This window comes from Naegleria lovaniensis (genome assembly GCF_003324165.1).
Source record: "Naegleria lovaniensis strain ATCC 30569 chromosome Unknown tig008, whole genome shotgun sequence".
NCBI classification, from domain to species: Eukaryota; Heterolobosea; class Eutetramitea; order Acrasida; family Naegleriidae; genus Naegleria; species Naegleria lovaniensis.
The window spans coordinates 306,010-322,101 of NW_025407830.1; the positions used below are offsets into that span (position 1 = coordinate 306,010).

The 16,092-nt window shown below is 37.5% G+C and overlaps 8 protein-coding genes across 8 annotated transcripts; 2 read left to right on the plus strand and 6 right to left on the minus strand.

The window, feature by feature from the left end:
• Positions 1-33: 33 nt before the first annotated feature.
• C9374_014463 (uncharacterized protein) lies at positions 34-4,443 on the plus strand (the record flags this gene model as incomplete). The annotated part of the gene is made up of 1 exon (XM_044690453.1): positions 34-4,443. One exon carries the CDS (start codon positions 34-36, stop codon positions 4,441-4,443), a length of 4,410 nt encoding a protein of 1,469 aa, XP_044553055.1.
• A 22-nt stretch (positions 4,444-4,465) lies between these two features.
• Positions 4,466-6,090, minus strand: C9374_014464 (uncharacterized protein; the record flags this gene model as incomplete). The annotated part of the gene is made up of 3 exons (XM_044690454.1): positions 4,466-4,613; positions 4,691-5,907; positions 6,082-6,090. 3 exons carry the CDS (start codon positions 6,088-6,090, stop codon positions 4,466-4,468), a joined length of 1,374 nt encoding a protein of 457 aa, XP_044553056.1.
• A 105-nt stretch (positions 6,091-6,195) lies between these two features.
• Positions 6,196-7,875, minus strand: C9374_014465 (uncharacterized protein; the record flags this gene model as incomplete). The annotated part of the gene is made up of 10 exons (XM_044690455.1): positions 6,196-6,263; positions 6,316-6,327; positions 6,387-6,401; positions 6,457-6,467; positions 6,518-6,565; positions 6,616-6,655; positions 6,718-7,053; positions 7,124-7,242; positions 7,313-7,321; positions 7,379-7,875. 10 exons carry the CDS (start codon positions 7,873-7,875, stop codon positions 6,196-6,198), a joined length of 1,155 nt encoding a protein of 384 aa, XP_044553057.1.
• Positions 7,876-8,026: 151 nt separating this feature from the next.
• C9374_014466 (uncharacterized protein) lies at positions 8,027-10,355 on the minus strand (the record flags this gene model as incomplete). Its single annotated transcript, XM_044690456.1, has 8 exons — positions 8,027-8,560; positions 8,725-9,045; positions 9,099-9,102; positions 9,185-9,437; positions 9,544-9,605; positions 9,653-9,881; positions 10,046-10,120; positions 10,280-10,355. 8 exons carry the CDS (start codon positions 10,353-10,355, stop codon positions 8,027-8,029), a joined length of 1,554 nt encoding a protein of 517 aa, XP_044553058.1.
• A 567-nt stretch (positions 10,356-10,922) lies between these two features.
• Positions 10,923-12,044, plus strand: C9374_014467 (uncharacterized protein; the record flags this gene model as incomplete). Its single annotated transcript, XM_044690457.1, has 1 exon — positions 10,923-12,044. The coding sequence occupies one exon, from the start codon at positions 10,923-10,925 to the stop codon at positions 12,042-12,044; it is 1,122 nt and encodes a 373-aa protein (XP_044553059.1).
• A 72-nt stretch (positions 12,045-12,116) lies between these two features.
• On the minus strand, positions 12,117-13,529 carry C9374_014468 (uncharacterized protein; the record flags this gene model as incomplete). The annotated part of the gene is made up of 1 exon (XM_044690459.1): positions 12,117-13,529. The coding sequence occupies one exon, from the start codon at positions 13,527-13,529 to the stop codon at positions 12,117-12,119; it is 1,413 nt and encodes a 470-aa protein (XP_044553060.1).
• Positions 13,530-14,095: 566 nt separating this feature from the next.
• Positions 14,096-14,688, minus strand: C9374_014469 (uncharacterized protein; the record flags this gene model as incomplete). Its single annotated transcript, XM_044690460.1, has 2 exons — positions 14,096-14,410; positions 14,536-14,688. 2 exons carry the CDS (start codon positions 14,686-14,688, stop codon positions 14,096-14,098), a joined length of 468 nt encoding a protein of 155 aa, XP_044553061.1.
• Positions 14,689-14,708: 20 nt separating this feature from the next.
• C9374_014470 (uncharacterized protein) lies at positions 14,709-15,513 on the minus strand (the record flags this gene model as incomplete). The annotated part of the gene is made up of 6 exons (XM_044690461.1): positions 14,709-14,713; positions 14,765-14,835; positions 14,999-15,012; positions 15,064-15,122; positions 15,336-15,350; positions 15,474-15,513. 6 exons carry the CDS (start codon positions 15,511-15,513, stop codon positions 14,709-14,711), a joined length of 204 nt encoding a protein of 67 aa, XP_044553062.1.
• Between the last annotated feature and the right edge of the window lie 579 nt (positions 15,514-16,092).

Sequence of the window (16,092 nt, forward strand, 5' to 3'; positions counted from 1 at the left end):
AAAAAAAAAAGAAAAATAGATATCTGTTTTTCCATGCCACCCAAAAAGAAAGCAGCGGCCGCTACCTCTTCTTCCTCGAGTAAAACCTCTTCCACCAAACGTAAGAGAAAAGACGAATCGGATGATGAAGTTGTATCTGATGGAGCTGAATCCGAAGATGTAGAATTTATTGAAGCAGATGAAGCTTCTTCCAACAAGAACAAGACTGTAGAAGAAGTCTACAAGAAAAAGTCTCTCCGTGAACAGATCTTGTTGAGACCCGATACCTATGTCGGATCTACTCACATGCAAGAAGAGGAAGAACATTGGGTTTGGGATGATGAATTGAGTAGAATGAGACTCAAGCCTATCCGTTATGTTCCAGCCTTGTACAAAATTTTTGATGAAATACTCGTGAATGCCGCTGATCATGTGGTGAGGGATGAGAAGTGTGATAAAATCAAGGTTACCATTGATCCTGAAAAGAATGAAATTTGTGTTTGGAATAACGGCAGTGGCGTTCCAGTTAAGATCCATCAAGAACACAAAGTTTATGTGCCTACTTTAATTTTTGGTCATTTGTTGACCAGTAGTAACTTTGATGATACCCAGAAGAGAGTTACAGGAGGAAGAAATGGTTATGGTGCCAAGTTGACGAATATCTTTTCAGAAAAATTCATTGTTGAAACAGTAGATAGTGAAGAAAGGAAAAAGCTTCGTCAAGTTTGGACAGCAAACATGAGCAATGAGGAAGATCCAAAAATTACTACATGCTCGAAAGCAGACAGCTATACTGAAATTACTTTTTATCCCGATCTTTCCAAGTTTGGAATGGACAAATTGGATTCTGACATTGTTGGCCTCATGAAAAAGCGAGTTTACGATTTGGCAGGAACCTTAAAAGCTGGCACTTCCATTTGGTTGAACGGAAAGAAAGTTACTGGAATCAAGACATTCAAAGACTATGTCAAGTTGTACACGGTAGATAAGGAAATCCAATACTATGATGACGGAAAGCGGTGGAAAGTTGCCGTTACTCTCAGTGATGGAACTATGCAGCAAGTCAGTTTTGTAAATAGTATTAGCACTACAAAAGGAGGAAAGCATGTTGAGCATGTTGTAAAACAAATTTCAGACCATTTGAAAAAGGTTCTTATCAAGAAGAACAGCACCATCAAACCTGCCTATATTAAGAATCAGTTGTGGGTATTTGTTAGCGCACTGATCATCAACCCTTCGTTTGAATCCCAATCTAAAGAAACCCTTACAACAAATGTTAAAGATTTTGGATCCAAATGTAAACTAGAGGAAGATTTCTTGAAAAAGGTCACTAAATTGGCCTCGGATGCAGTTCTGAAGTATGCCGATTTTAAGTCAGAAAAGGCGCTTAATAAGAAATCAGGTACAAAGAAATCAAGACTTACAGGCATTGCAAAGCTGGACGATGCCAACGACGCAGGTGGAAAGAATTCAGAGAAATGCACTCTTATTCTTACAGAAGGAGATTCAGCCAAAGCTTTGGCTGTGAGCGGATTGAGTGTAGTAGGAAGAGACAAGTACGGAGTCTTTCCTTTGAAAGGTGTTCCACTTAACGTGAGAGATTGCAAACTAGAAAAAGTCTTAAAGAATGAAGAAATTAGTACACTCGCTAAAATTTTGGGTCTAAAATTCGACAAGGATTACACCAAGGACGATTTAAAAACTCTAAGATATGGAAGTATTATGATCATGGCAGATCAAGATCATGACGGTTCACACATCAAAGGTCTTCTCATCAACTTTATACACAAGTTTTGGCCTGGTTTACTTAAAATTCCAGGATTTTTGAAAGAGTTCATTACTCCTATTGTTAAGGCAACCAATAAGAAAACCAAGAAATCATTATCATTCTTTACAATTCCAGAATACACAGAGTGGAAAGAGAGCTTGACAGATACTAAGAGTTGGACCATCAAATACTACAAGGGTTTGGGTACAAGCAACTCCACAGAGGCCAAAGAGTACTTTTCCAATATGGACACGCACCAAAAGAAATTCAAATTTGATCCTGAGTGCGAGAAAAAAATTAATACAGCCTTTTCTAAAGACCTGACAAAAGAAAGAAAGGATTGGCTGAACAATCATCAAGAGGGTACCTATATTGACCATACAAAGAAAGAAATTTTATATTCGGATTTTATTGATAAGGAGCTCGTATTGTTTTCGAAAGAAGATTGTAAACGATCCATTCCAAGTATCGTCGATGGTTTGAAGCCTGGACAACGAAAAATTCTGTTCAGCTGTTTCAAGAGAAATTTGAAAAGCGAAATTAAGGTTGCCCAACTTGCAGGTTATGTCTCAGAGCAGTCCTCATACCATCATGGAGAGCAAAGCTTGACAAGTACCATTATTAACATGGCTCAAAACTTTGTTGGAAGCAACAACATCAACTTGCTGTATCCAAGTGGTATGTTTGGTACTAGGTTACAAGGTGGAAAAGATGCCGCCAGTGCCAGATATATTTTCACCAGACTTTCAGAAATCACAAGATACATTTTCCCAAAGGCTGACGACCCAATTTTAGAATATTTGGATGACGATGGTCAACCCATTGAACCTAAATTCTATGTTCCAATTATTCCCATGATTCTTGTCAATGGTACTGAGGGTATTGGTACAGCATGGCGAACAAAAATTGATAACTACAACCCAGTAGATATTGTAGAAAACCTGAAACGAATGATTAACAATGAAGAGCCTAAAGAATTTTATCCATGGTTTAAGGGTTTTGACGGTACGATTGAGACATATGCTTCCAAGAAGTGGCAAACTAAAGGTATTGCTGAAAAAATTGATGATAATACCATTGAAATTCGTGAACTACCAATACGAGTTTGGACAGAAGTTTTCAAGGAAAGTTTAGAAGAAATGATGACAAAGGAACGTATTGATGATTTTAGGGAAAATCATACCGATATTACCGTTTCATTCACCATCAAAATGACTGACTCTCAAATGAAAAAAGCTGAACAGGAAGGTTTTTATGAGTACTTTAAGCTGTACAAAAAGTTTGCTACAACAAACATGGTACTCTTCGCAGAAGATGGAACTCTCAACGAGTACGACTCTGTTACAGATATATTGAAACAATTTTACCCAATTAGACTCAAGTATTACAACAAGAGAAAGGATTACATGCTTGAAAAACTTCGTAAAGAATTAGATATGCTATCCAATAAGGTACGATTCATTACAGAGGTGATAAATGGAACCATCGAGATGAAGAGGAGAAAGAAAGAAGATTTGTTAAAGGAACTCAAGACGAAGAAATATACTGCTTACCCTAAAGATAAAAAGATTTCAACAGGAGATGTTGCTGACGAAGACGAGAATGAAGAAGATGGCTCTGAGAATGATGCACTAACTGATGGCTACAATTACTTGCTCTCTATGCCACTTTGGTCGCTAACCGCTGAAAAAGTCAAGAAATTAGAAAAAGAAAAGGCAGACAAAGAACAAGAAGTCGAAAATTTAGAAAACACAAAGGTTGAAGATATTTGGTTGCGAGAATTGGATGAATTTTTGGAGCAATTAGACAAATTTGAGTCCAAAGAATTGAAGGAATATGAGCTCTACCTTAAAAAGATTGAAAAAGAACGAAAGAAAACAGGCAAAATTCCAAGACCTCTTGGTTATCGTTCGAAATCTACCGACAGACCTGAAATTGAGACTGGTCCTGAATTAGGTAAAAAGAAAACCACTAGTTCCAGAAAGAAGGCTGTCAAGAAAGAGGAAGACGCCAGTGATGAAGACGGTGCTACAGAAGAAAAGAAACCCAAGACAACCAGAAAGAAAGCAGCATCAAGCTCTTCTAAATCGACCACAGGCAAACAATCAAAGCTAGCTTTCAAAAAGAAGGATGAGGTGGAGTCCGATGACGACGAAGCTGGTAGTGATGAAGAAGACAGTGGCAAGAAAAAGAAATCTGCCAAGTCATCATCCAAGTCCGTCAAAAAGGAAGAAAAAGTTGAGGATACGATGGATGTTGATGACGCAGATTTACCTCTTGCTGAGAGATTGAAGAGAAGACAACAAGCAACCTCTAAAGTAGAATTGGCAAAGGATGAAAGCGATGACGAGATTATTAGCGAAACCAAGAAGAAGCAATCATCCAATACTACTCCAAAACAACCAACAAAGAAGAGAAAGACCTCTATTACTGATTACTTAATCAAGAAGAAGGTCGATGAAATGGATGAAACCGATGACAATACAGAGGTGGTGGAAATAGATGGGGACAATGAAGAAGAACCAGAGGACGAACCAAAAAAGCGACCAGTTAGATCCACTCGCCGCAACAAGGTCATAGAGGAGGTAGAAAGTGACGAAGAGGAAGAAGAAGCCATCTCATCTGAAAGTGAAGCTGAAATTGAGGACGAAGATGATGAGGCTGATGAGTTCATTCCTGAAGATGAAGAAGATTAATTTTCTGGAATAAAACAACATCTTAGATTGTATTTGAAGCAATATCTTCAATTTTCAATAAGTGGTGGAACAGAACTGTGTCAGAGTCACCGACACCAAGAGGCACATGAGATGATGACACCACCTCATCTTTCAGATGTTTGTGAATAGTTGTTTGAAGAACCTCTAGCCTTAATTAGTTAAAAAATATTGTTAGAGAAAATATAGAATATTAATCTGATATTTCAGAATTTTAGGATCAACTTACAATTCGCTCTTGGAAATTTCTACTTGTTCAGAAATCCACTGACTAATTGCCAACGCTCGCTCTTTAGACTTTCTAATCAGCATCCGTAACAAGGAATCAAAATAGCCAAACGCCAGTTCAATCGTTTCAAAGGAAACCGTACAACCCACCACAATCATGGGATGTTTCTCAATATTGTACTTGGAGGAATAAAGTTCAAAATCGCGTACGATTATAAAAATGTTCGTGATCAAACCTGAAACAAAGTCTATTCTTGAATCTAGAAAATCCAAAAGATGTCGTACTTTGTTCACAACCATATCTGGAGAAGTTTTTCGAGTGTTGTACTGTGGAGCAGTCAGTACTTGTAACAAAAACGTCTGAATGATAAAGGAGCAACAAGGTCCCTTGGATTGTGAAATGAGCTTTTCTTCAACTTTTTCAATGTCTCTCGTTGCCAAATCGATTCGTTCTTTTCGTCGTTGCTTTTCTTTTTTATCAAATGCTTCTTCCACTTGCGGCAATTCCATTCTCTGCTTGAAAAGTATTATATATTGATTGGAATTTTGGATCCATTCTTTCTGGTAATTGAGTAAATGTTCTTCTTGTTTATCCCAATATCTCTGTTTTATCCACTTTAATGCGAGTTTAGCACAATTTCGCAAAATTTCAATAGAAGGGAATTTTCGGTGAGAAATTTCATTTCTGACATCAACGAGCATCTTGGGACAATCAGCTTGCCTTGATCCTATTGCGAGCGTTGATGCTTGTTTTGTTTTCCCATCCTTGCTAAATAAATTTACAAATCTAACAATTGCATTACTTAGTGCTTGTTCTTGTATAGATTTCACGTTCACATGCAGTGCATGATTTTGAGTATTTAGAACAGAAATTTGAGAATCCAACCGAAGTCCTTCCAAAAACAAATAACTTGCTTCCACAATTGTTGAAGTTTGAATTTTAAACTTGTTTTTCCACATTCCTAAAATTTCCATTGCTCGTTCCGAAAATTCTGTCGTTTCAGGTTGATCAAACAAGTATCGCTTTACAAATAACCACTCGTTCCAATCGTACCAAGATATCATGGGACAATCTGGGTTATTGAAATCCAAAGAATATCTCACAGACTGTTCATATTTATATTGTTTATCTTGTTCTCGGTATTCGTTTGGTGATTTTTTGACTTTCTTTTGTTGAGGTTGAGAAGTTTTACTATTAGATGATGAAGGAGCTTGTCTCTATTTTCAAATTAAATTCATTCATCAACAATTTCAATCATCGGAATATAAACATCCAAACAAAAATAGAATGATCGTTAACCATCCATCCAACATTTACAAGCATTCCATGAGTTGTTTAATTTCCATCCATTATCATTCATATTATTCAAAGACGGAACCCTAAAACCTTACCTTGCTCATTTTTTTTGAACAGAATGCGATTGTTGCAAAGGTTGAATTCAAAATAATTGCAAGATTGGTTTATTGATAAAAATAACTTGAAACAAAAAACAACTTGTCAAGAATCTATTTCTTTTGGAGGAGGGCGTTACAGACAATGGTATTGATACCACATTTGCCAATTCCTCTGATGACTGGATGTATGTTGTGAATAGGGTTGCAATGATATTATCAAGAATTACTTACTTCTGAAATAGCCTGTTTTTTAATGTGAATAAGTAAGCATTAAATGTCAAGAATTTGACCTTAAAACATACCTTTTTCTCCCCAACCTGAACATTAAATAGTCCTTCAGTACGGATTATAAAAATTACTAGTAATACTTACTTTCTCCCCAACTGTGCAAAGTGAAACACTTCAATCAAAACAAAACAACATTTCAACATACCTGTTTTTAACAAGCCAATAATTTGTTTTTTCTCCAATCCAATTGGTACTAATCATTTCAGTATTCAAACGAGTTTAAAAAAATAGGTAGCTACTTACTGAACTCCATAACCAACAAGTAATACAGCATGATCAATATCTGAATTTTGAATGTTACCATCATCAAAATGACCTAAAGAGGGACAGCACATTCATACATACCTGGAGGGCACCACATTGGATCACTGATTCCACTGTGATAAAATTGCAACCATACAGCATTCAATCCAATAGACAATGGGCCATGATTGACTAAGTAAGCAGCAATTTCGTCTTCGTTTGTTGACACGTTTTCATAACCAGCAATCTTGGCAACGAGCTCAGCATTTGTGACACCACAAGTACGATTGCAATAATCTGGGCTTGGACAATAGGTCTTGTTTGTATTGCATGGAAAACAATTTCCGAGTGGTGGAATGCAATATGGATAATCTTGTTCAGTTGTCAAACCTCCTCTGGCCTTTAAATACTCCATAGCTACATATGGATAGCCTCCAACTGTTTTAAATGTAAGATGAAAAAAATCAGAACGACTGACAAGCAGTTCAATAACATTCACAACACTTACAACAACCACAGTTCAATGGATCACAATCAACCAATTGTTGTGGAGAAAACTTGGTCAAAGGATTACCATTTAAAAAGTATTGACCTTCAATGTTTTGGATGGTACTGAATGCCCAACAACTATTACGATAAGAAAAGTAAAACAAATATATTAAAATTTCCTGAGTATATAATATTTTCATAAACATACCTTCCACAACTAAATTACACACAAAAAAACATTGTCACATTTTCACACAGATGGGTTGCTACTCACCTTGCTTGATCCTTGACAGGAGTGACTGCTCCTTTATCACGCCAATCAAAGGATTCTGGCAAAGCATTTACATCTCCATACTTTTCTTTTGGAGCAGTTGGTACATGCTTTACATCTTCTTGTTTGGTGACTGGTAGCAATTTTTGTTGACTAAATTCTTGAGGTGTCATGTCCATAAATTTCGTAATTCCATATTGTACTTCCTTTTTCTCTTTCAAATGCAAAATATTTAATTGATTCACATAATTAACGTTTTCATAAAATATCTTCCATCTCTTTTCATGTTCCATCTCTGAGCTATACTTCTTATTGAAGGTAAGTTTATATTGCTCAAACAAGAGTTTAGCCTCGGAAGCATCATATTTTCCTTCCAAGAAAACTTTTAGAGGAATACCTTGACCAGATACGAAAATGGTCATTATGATCATCATGAGCATGGTTGTCATGATGATGGCGAAAAGGCTGTTGTTGTTCACGTTGAAAACTCGCGCGTTCATTTTTTTTGAGATCACACACAACGCTGAAAAAGAGATTGGCTATTGAATGTATTGAAAAATGTATCACAAGTGTCATGTTGAAACCAGTCATCGACGTGTGTTAGTGGCCTTCATTCACTGTTATAGAAGTTCTGAAATAAATTTTCGAGTCTTAATAAGTTCCATATGAGGAAAGAATGGATTGTGTAGCAGCTGCATTGGGAGTAGAGGGGCTATCCAAATTGCCACGACCAGAGCTTAAACTCACTCTTACATTATCCACAAATTTCTTTCGTTGTTTTTGCTCCAACATGAATTGTTCTTGTTGTGTATCAATGAGTTTTCTCATGTGATACAAACGTTTCTTTTCCAAATCGTTTAACATTAATTCAAGAGCATCTCTTGAGACAGTTTCTTCATAGGCAGAAATTTCTGCAAATTCTAAACCATCTAGACCTTGTTCTTCTTCTTCACGAGTATTTACAAGAAGGTATGGATATTTTCTATTGAGGAGTCGAATGCTAATGGCCAAAATAAATGTGACAAGTCCTGACCAGAAGAGAGCTAATGCAACACCAACAATTTGAGCCAATAATTGCCACCCATTTCCATAGAAAACACCATCTGCGCCTCCAGGATTAACTTTGGTGGTAGCACAGAATCCAATGGCAATGCTACCAATAAGTCCAGTAATTCCGTGAACGCTCTGTGGACACGTTCATGTAAATATTGGTCCGTTCGATGTCGTGCGATAATCATTACCAAGAATTTTTTAAATAATCCAACAAATAGGTAAAATGTGTTTGACAGTGAATCAATTAAATGAAAACAAATTGAACTGAAAACAACCTATGAAACTGTGACACTTACAGACACATCAAGAGCGTCGTCAATCTTCAGCTTGTGTTTCAATACATAAATTCCCAAATAACTAAATGCTCCAAGAAGCAAACCAATGACAAGAGCAGAATGAACAGTAATATATCCTGATGCTGGAGTAATTCCTGCCAAACCAGCAATACTACCATTCAGCAAGCTTACCAAAGAAGGTTTCTTGTTTTGAACCCAAAACATGAAAAGCCATACCACTGTCGAGGTACAGGCAGCAGCTTGAGTGTTAAGAACTGCTGCAACCGCAATGCTAGAAGATGAAAGAGCGCTACCAGCATTGAATCCAAACCATCCCATCCACTAATGCAAGATGATTGTTAATTGCTATGAGAATGTGAATCATTGAAACTTACCAATCTGTTTCATTCATTAGCAAATATCAGAAGTTACATAAAGAAACTCCTGAGTGAAAAGAATATTCAATCGAACAACAACTTACAAAGCGGCACCAATGGCAGCAAGTGGTAAATTTGAAGGATGAGGTTCTCCATGATGGTCATCAAAATCTTTTCGTCTTCCAAACACTAATGCACAAACAAGTGCTGCAATTCCACTTGAAGTGTGGATGACAATACCTCCAGCAAAATCAAGCGTATCTAGTGGTTGATGTGACAAGAAACCACCTCCCCAAATAATGTGAGCAAGTGGATAGTACACTAGAAATTCCCAAACGACAATGAAAACAATATAAGCTGTGTAAAAGTTCACATTAATGAAGAAGAATTTCGTTGTAAAGACATGTGAAAATCAAGCACATATATAGGATCAACACAAAAACAATCATTCCAATACACCTACCTCTCCATCTTAGTCTCTCAGCGAAAGCTCCAGTCATGAGTAGTGGTGTGATGCAAGCAAACCTTAATATAAATGTCAAATGCCAAAACATCTTTAACAAACTACATACATCATTTGAAAGATTGCAAAAATTGCATGTGGAATGCTCAAAGCATGTTGTGAACACTTTGCTAAATCAACATTCAAAAAAGCAATGTAATCCAAACCACCAATCACACCTCCCTGTGTTGGTCCAAAAACAAGTGTATATCCAAATAATATCCAACAAAGAGCTAACACAGCCAAACCAATCCAAATTTGTGAGAAGATGGTGAGTGTTTCTTTTTTTCTACTGAGACCTGTATGATGGTGTGTGAAAAAGAGCGTCATGTCATTGAATGCCTCATCATTCCAAATGCATAAATTATATTTCAACAAAGAGAACAATGAATGCAAAATGATGATGGCAATGATGATGAATTCATCGTAAATGAGCTCATCGTTCATCATCACGAACACTTACCAGCTTCAAAGAATGCCAAAGCACTCATCATGGCCAACACAAGAATGGATGAAACAGTAACCCAAGCAGTATCACCTATGAATAAGAGAGATAATAATTTCCGTATCACGCGTGTTTGATACAAGTTGATGAGTGTGGAACACGATCATCATCACACATTCGGGTGGTCATCATCAAAATTATTTTCAAAATCCATTTACAGATATTCATCCAATGTTTTTCATGAATACTTACCGTCATCAATAGTACAATCTATATCAGGGTTAAATCCACCATTCACAATCCTTTTGGATGTCAATCCGGAAACCATTTTTTGAGATCACTCGCTCCGTAACAAGGTTTAATGATAAAACAATTAAAGAAAATTCTCTTTCCAATTGTTGTTTGTAGATGGAAGAGTCCAGAGAGGCTTTCAAAGATAGAGAGTGAAGGAAAGGCTAGAGGTTTCCCAATTTTTTTAATTTTGCATCTCCGAAGTCTTCGGAACGGAAATCACTGTTTTCGGCGAGCACGGAGTTCAAACATTGTCAATGCAATAGGAGACAGCATTCGTTAAATTGAACAAGACTCTCAACGAGCAAGCTCAAAAACGTCCTCAAGAACGCAAAGAAATGAAATTAATTTCTAATTCTTCTTAACGCGCCATCACGAAATTAATCGAATGTTGTAACACATGCTCAAAAAATCCTTGCACAAAAAAAAAGCACCCACACCCAACACCGTTGGAATTCCCTCGTCTCTCTCTTACCAACCTATTGAGCCCTATTGAGTCCTCTCGTGTTCTTTTTACTATTGTCTCTCCCCTCTCTTATTCAACATTTTCTTGCCCTCTTCACAAAAAAAGAACGTTACGAAATTGTTGGACAAGTTCAAAAAAATGAGCCAATCTGATCGCCTTGAATCCACGCAGGAACATCCAATAACAACCACCGCTCATCCTCATCTCCAAAAACAGTCTCTTCTTCAATCATCACGATCATCATCATCACTGTACACAACAAATTTTGTAACGGCTATGGAGATTTCATCACCCGATATGCCATCACCGTTTTTAGGGCGGTGTAGTGCCGCAATGATGAAAGATACGAATAATCAGAGCGAGGAAAAAGTTTTCAAGGAATCTTCTTCTTTAAATCATCGCGATAGTAATTACCATAGTAATTGTCAAGAACCCTTGAGGATTAGAAGAAGAGTTGTATTACCAAAACTTATTGTCCCAAACTTGGAAAGTGTACATGAATGCGTGCTATTAGAGTGTAAAGAAAAAGAATTATATATGAAATTAGGAAAGTTTAGAGAAAATAGAGTAGAGGAAATTTTGGACATGTTTGAACGAAACACCTTCTATACTAACAGTATTTCTAATCAACCTACCGAAACCAAAGATTTGAGCAATCAATACGCGTGTAAATATTTTCCAACCTCGCACAGAAACGTGAATCAAATTGTACTCTTTAAAAAGGATGATGAACAACATGATCAGTCATTATCACAACATCAAATTTTGGAAAACAATTTAATATCAAATGCCCCATGTACCATGATGGTCTCGCCAGCTACAAATAAGAACGAGGCTACTTTATCACAACAACCAAAATACTTTCAAAAATACCAATCATCCCCAAAGCAAAGATCCAAGATGGATTTTGTACCAACAACAGTTACTTTTAGCTGCAATCATCATGATGGTGAAATTTATTCCCATCAATATCAAAAATTGAACAAAGCACCCAAGCGAAAGTATATGGACGTAGAGGACTGCTGGTTGTCTGATGGTACTACTAGCACCAGCAGCAACTCCCAAGGCTGTTCAACACTAACAAACTCTTATAACTACAACAACAAGAGATTGACGTTAACTAATCCAACTAACGACCTTATTTCTCTAGACCTGAAAGTTAAAAAGACATCATCCGTATTTGCGCATGCCAAACTACGCAAACAAAAAGCCCAATCCAAACAAGTGTACAACCCTTCCTTCCACGATAGAATAGCGTAATCTAAGTCGCCACCAACTATTTGCAAATCAAGAAACAACCGCCCTACTTGAAGAACCAAGGAAACAGCAAGTTTAATAAATTCTTGCTTTGCAAATTGAAACATGCTTCTCAATTCGATCAGGATTGAATTTGCGATTGCAGCACGGGCATTGAACTCGTGTGTCTTGCTCCATGGATTGACGCATTGTGGCTACCGTTGTTGACAGTCTTGTGTTTGGTTGCTGATTTGACGTTGGTACAGAAACACTCTCGCTCTTCGTCTTCATGTCTTCAACTCCAAAGTTCTTGATTCTTTCGGTGAGGATCTTGCTTGCAGGTGGATTATTCTCTTTTTTCAATCCAATCCCCTTGCAACTGGACTCGTGCACTGGTAGTCTGTCCAAAGCAAATTTTCTGCCACATTTCGAGCACTCTGCTCGTTCAATCTCCACATACTTTCCTGCTGAGAGGGCTCTGTAAGCAGCGCTTTTCGATTTGATGCCTCCTACGGGTATCTCATTAGCGTTAGTTACAGGACCTCCACTCTGTAAGTTGCTAGATGTGGAGAATGATGGAGGGGTGTTTTGGGTTGCCTCATGAACTTTTGCACAAGCTTTTACGTGGACCATCAAGCTGTCTGGATTGAATCTTCTTCCACAAAATTTACATGGCACTCTCGAGCTCTGCTCGTAAATTCTGTATGCAGCTTGATTATATTCCTCGAGTCGATTCAGGAAATCTTCTGCTAAGCGGTCTTCAGGAATTGGTACCCTAGGAGCGTGAGGAGCTTTGGTTCGATATTCTCTTGGCAGCTCGTTTTGAGAAGCAGTTCTCTTCTCTAGACAATTGGGTATGTGAAACGTTAACGACCCCACATTAAGATACTCTCTGCCACATAAATGACAACAGTAAGCAATGGGCCTTCCATTTAAATCTCGAATAGGAGCCTTTCTTTTTTCTTGACTTGCAGAAACACTACTTTCTCTCGTTGGCATGAAAGGTTCTAGTTGGGAAGTGTTTTGAGCTGAGCTCGTTGTGGTGGATGGATGAGCTGTGTGTTTTTTTTCAACCTTCAGACGAGGAGAAGCTTCCAATTGTTCTTTAGACCTGTCTGGTGAATTTTTCTGCTTCTCAGGAGATATGGATCTTTGAGGTTCTTTCATCGCATGTGAGGAACCTTCTTTTTGAGGTGTGTTGTTACACGAAATGAAATGTGCACCCATCTCTTTTGCAGGGAATAAGCGCAAACAGGATGGACAAGGGTTCAGACTTTCCTGCAAATACAATACTTTTGCAAATGAATTATACTTTTCAATTGCTTTTGTATCCGTTTCGGAAGAAGGGATCAACATGTTTGGCACATCCCTTGGAGGATACGCTCTTTGTAATTCTGGAATTAATTGCTTTTGTCGTTTGTGCCACTCCGATGAGCATTGCACCTGATGAGATTGTAAACCTTTCAGTGGGACCAAACTACCACAGTAATGGCACACAAGTTGAGACATTTTTTTTGAACCTCTTGTTTGTACAATTGAGCGGGCCTCGCAACGCAGGATTAAACCTGATCACCAAAAATAAGTTCCAGAAATTGCAAATTGTTGCACTTGATCGAGGCTCAAAAAAAGCAAGAATATCAACGGTTCCTCAAGATTGTAGTGCAATTCACCAACGCATGAGCTCTCTTCATTGGCAAACTTTAACTCTTCTTATCGAACGGTGACGACTGACAACAAGTGTCCTCGAGTTCGTCTCCATTCATGGAATTGCATTTGCGCTGATATCAGACTGTCAAATAATAAAACTTTTCGTGTTTAATGTTGTGTTAAAACTAGATCGAGTGTAAATGTGGCAGGAATGTGGCAGGTTAAAGATACAAAAAAGAATATGGCGAAACGTCAGTCGTTGCATTGTGAAGCGTCAAGTCAATTTAGAGAGGTATATGGATAGGTGTAATAAGGATCACGGTATGAACACTTGTCATTACAACTCGGCTCTTTTCAAAAATTCAAAAGCTCAAACAAGGAATGATGTAAAAAACGTGATCCTCTCTATATTCTCTTTGGTTGATGGTTTACATCAAAATGCAACAACCAGCATTGTCACCACTTCCTTGATTATTACCTCCGCTTGGCTTTCCACCCTTAAAACGAACATCGAGTGCCTTTTGGAAAATTTCATCAACACCTTTTCTCGTTCTTGCTGATGTTTCAATATAGTGAGCTGCTCCAATTTCTTTGGCTAATTGTTCTCCTTCTTCTGGTGTGAGGACTTTTTCTCCTTCCTTAGCCAATTGTTCAACCATGGCTTTATCATCTCTGATATCGATCTTGGTTGCAACAAGAATAATTGGTGTTCCCTTGCTGTATTCATTCAATTCTTTGAGCCACTGTTTTTGAGTGAATATTGTATACGTGTGACATGATACATTGATCATTTCGAAACAAAGAATGTATATCAAATTTTGGAATACAAGATGATGAAATCATCATGATGGATATATTCTGTACAAACCTTTTCCTTGACGTTATCATATGAAGATCTACTATTCACTGAAAAGCAAACAATGAAAACATTTGTATTTGGATAGGAAAGATATCTAAGACGATCATATCTGTTTTCACATGATGAGCCAATTGACATTGAATCATTCATTCGGTCATTCATGACACTTTGAATCATCATACTTACTCTAAACAAACATGTCAATCCATCCATTCGGATAAATGATGATAAAACATACCTTCTTGACCAGCTGTGTCCCATAAACTCAAACGCACAACGCTATCTTGATATTTTACATTGGTGTCATAGCTGTATTCGAATGGATAGTGATTAAGAATTGAGAGTATTAATTTTCAATAGTTATCATTATATTTCGGAACAAGATATCAATGTTTGCCGTCATGTTTTGATTAACATGGATTTGATAATAAATATTCTTGTCGAATAGATTTTTGAGAAATTCATCACTTACTTGTCAAACACAGTCTAGAGAGAACAATTAATGAATACATCGAGAGTACACGTAATGATACTTACTGGAATGTAGTCTTCGGGAAATTCATTGTTCACGTAGACCATCAACAAACAAGTTTTACCTGGACATGATGAAGTAATCATGGAAAGGATGAAATATATTGAAAGATGCCATCAAGTAGCAACACCATTTTGCAAGTGTTGTCAACCGTCGCCACATCATGAACAAGGAACACGGAACAAAACCATGGTCATGGTGTTATTGAAGTGGACATGGCATCGTAGTAGAGGGTGATTTGTTAGAGATTACTTCAAGTCTCATCAAGTCAACTTACCCACAGCTCCGTCTCCTGGAAGCACCAACACATGACAATTGACAGGAAGCAGTCGTACACCATAAATTCATTCGTTTGCGAATTGAACAACAACAACAACCATTCAATCACAAGTTCTTCACCACTCATTCAACGTACCTACTGCTACTACTTTACAAGTTTTGCTATTAGTGGCCATTTATATGTCTATTTATCCAATGAGTTGTTGATGATGAAAATTATTGTAGTTTCCATCAATAATGGTCATTGTCCCAATCATACAGAGTAGCCATCCAGTCAGTCGATTATGAAAAAGGCAGATACACAACAGTGTGATGTTGTTGAGCCATATGGAAAGAATCAACAACAGCGATGATATCAAAAGTTCATAAGAAGGTTCGCAGTCATTCGTAACACACAATGATGATAAAACAATTTGTTCCATCATCAATAAAAAAAGGAATACTCACCTGTTGTTTTAAAATTCGCACTGCTTGCTCAACAACGTGAATGATGAGAGAGTACTCGTTGAGTTTTGAAAATTTTTTTTCGGTTGATCGATGTCGCGAGCTGCTCTGTCAAACGTCTTGGGCGCAGACTTGTTGTCAGAAACGGGTGGGATTCGTGATGATAGAAGTGAAATGTTCTTTGTGTCGGTAATTCCATGCAAAAGTGATTGGGTCATCAATGACGATGGGCAGCCACAAAGGCTTCCATTCCAGGAGTGGTTTTGCAAAAACATCCATTGTTAAAAACATGTTCAAAGTTTGAAGAGACT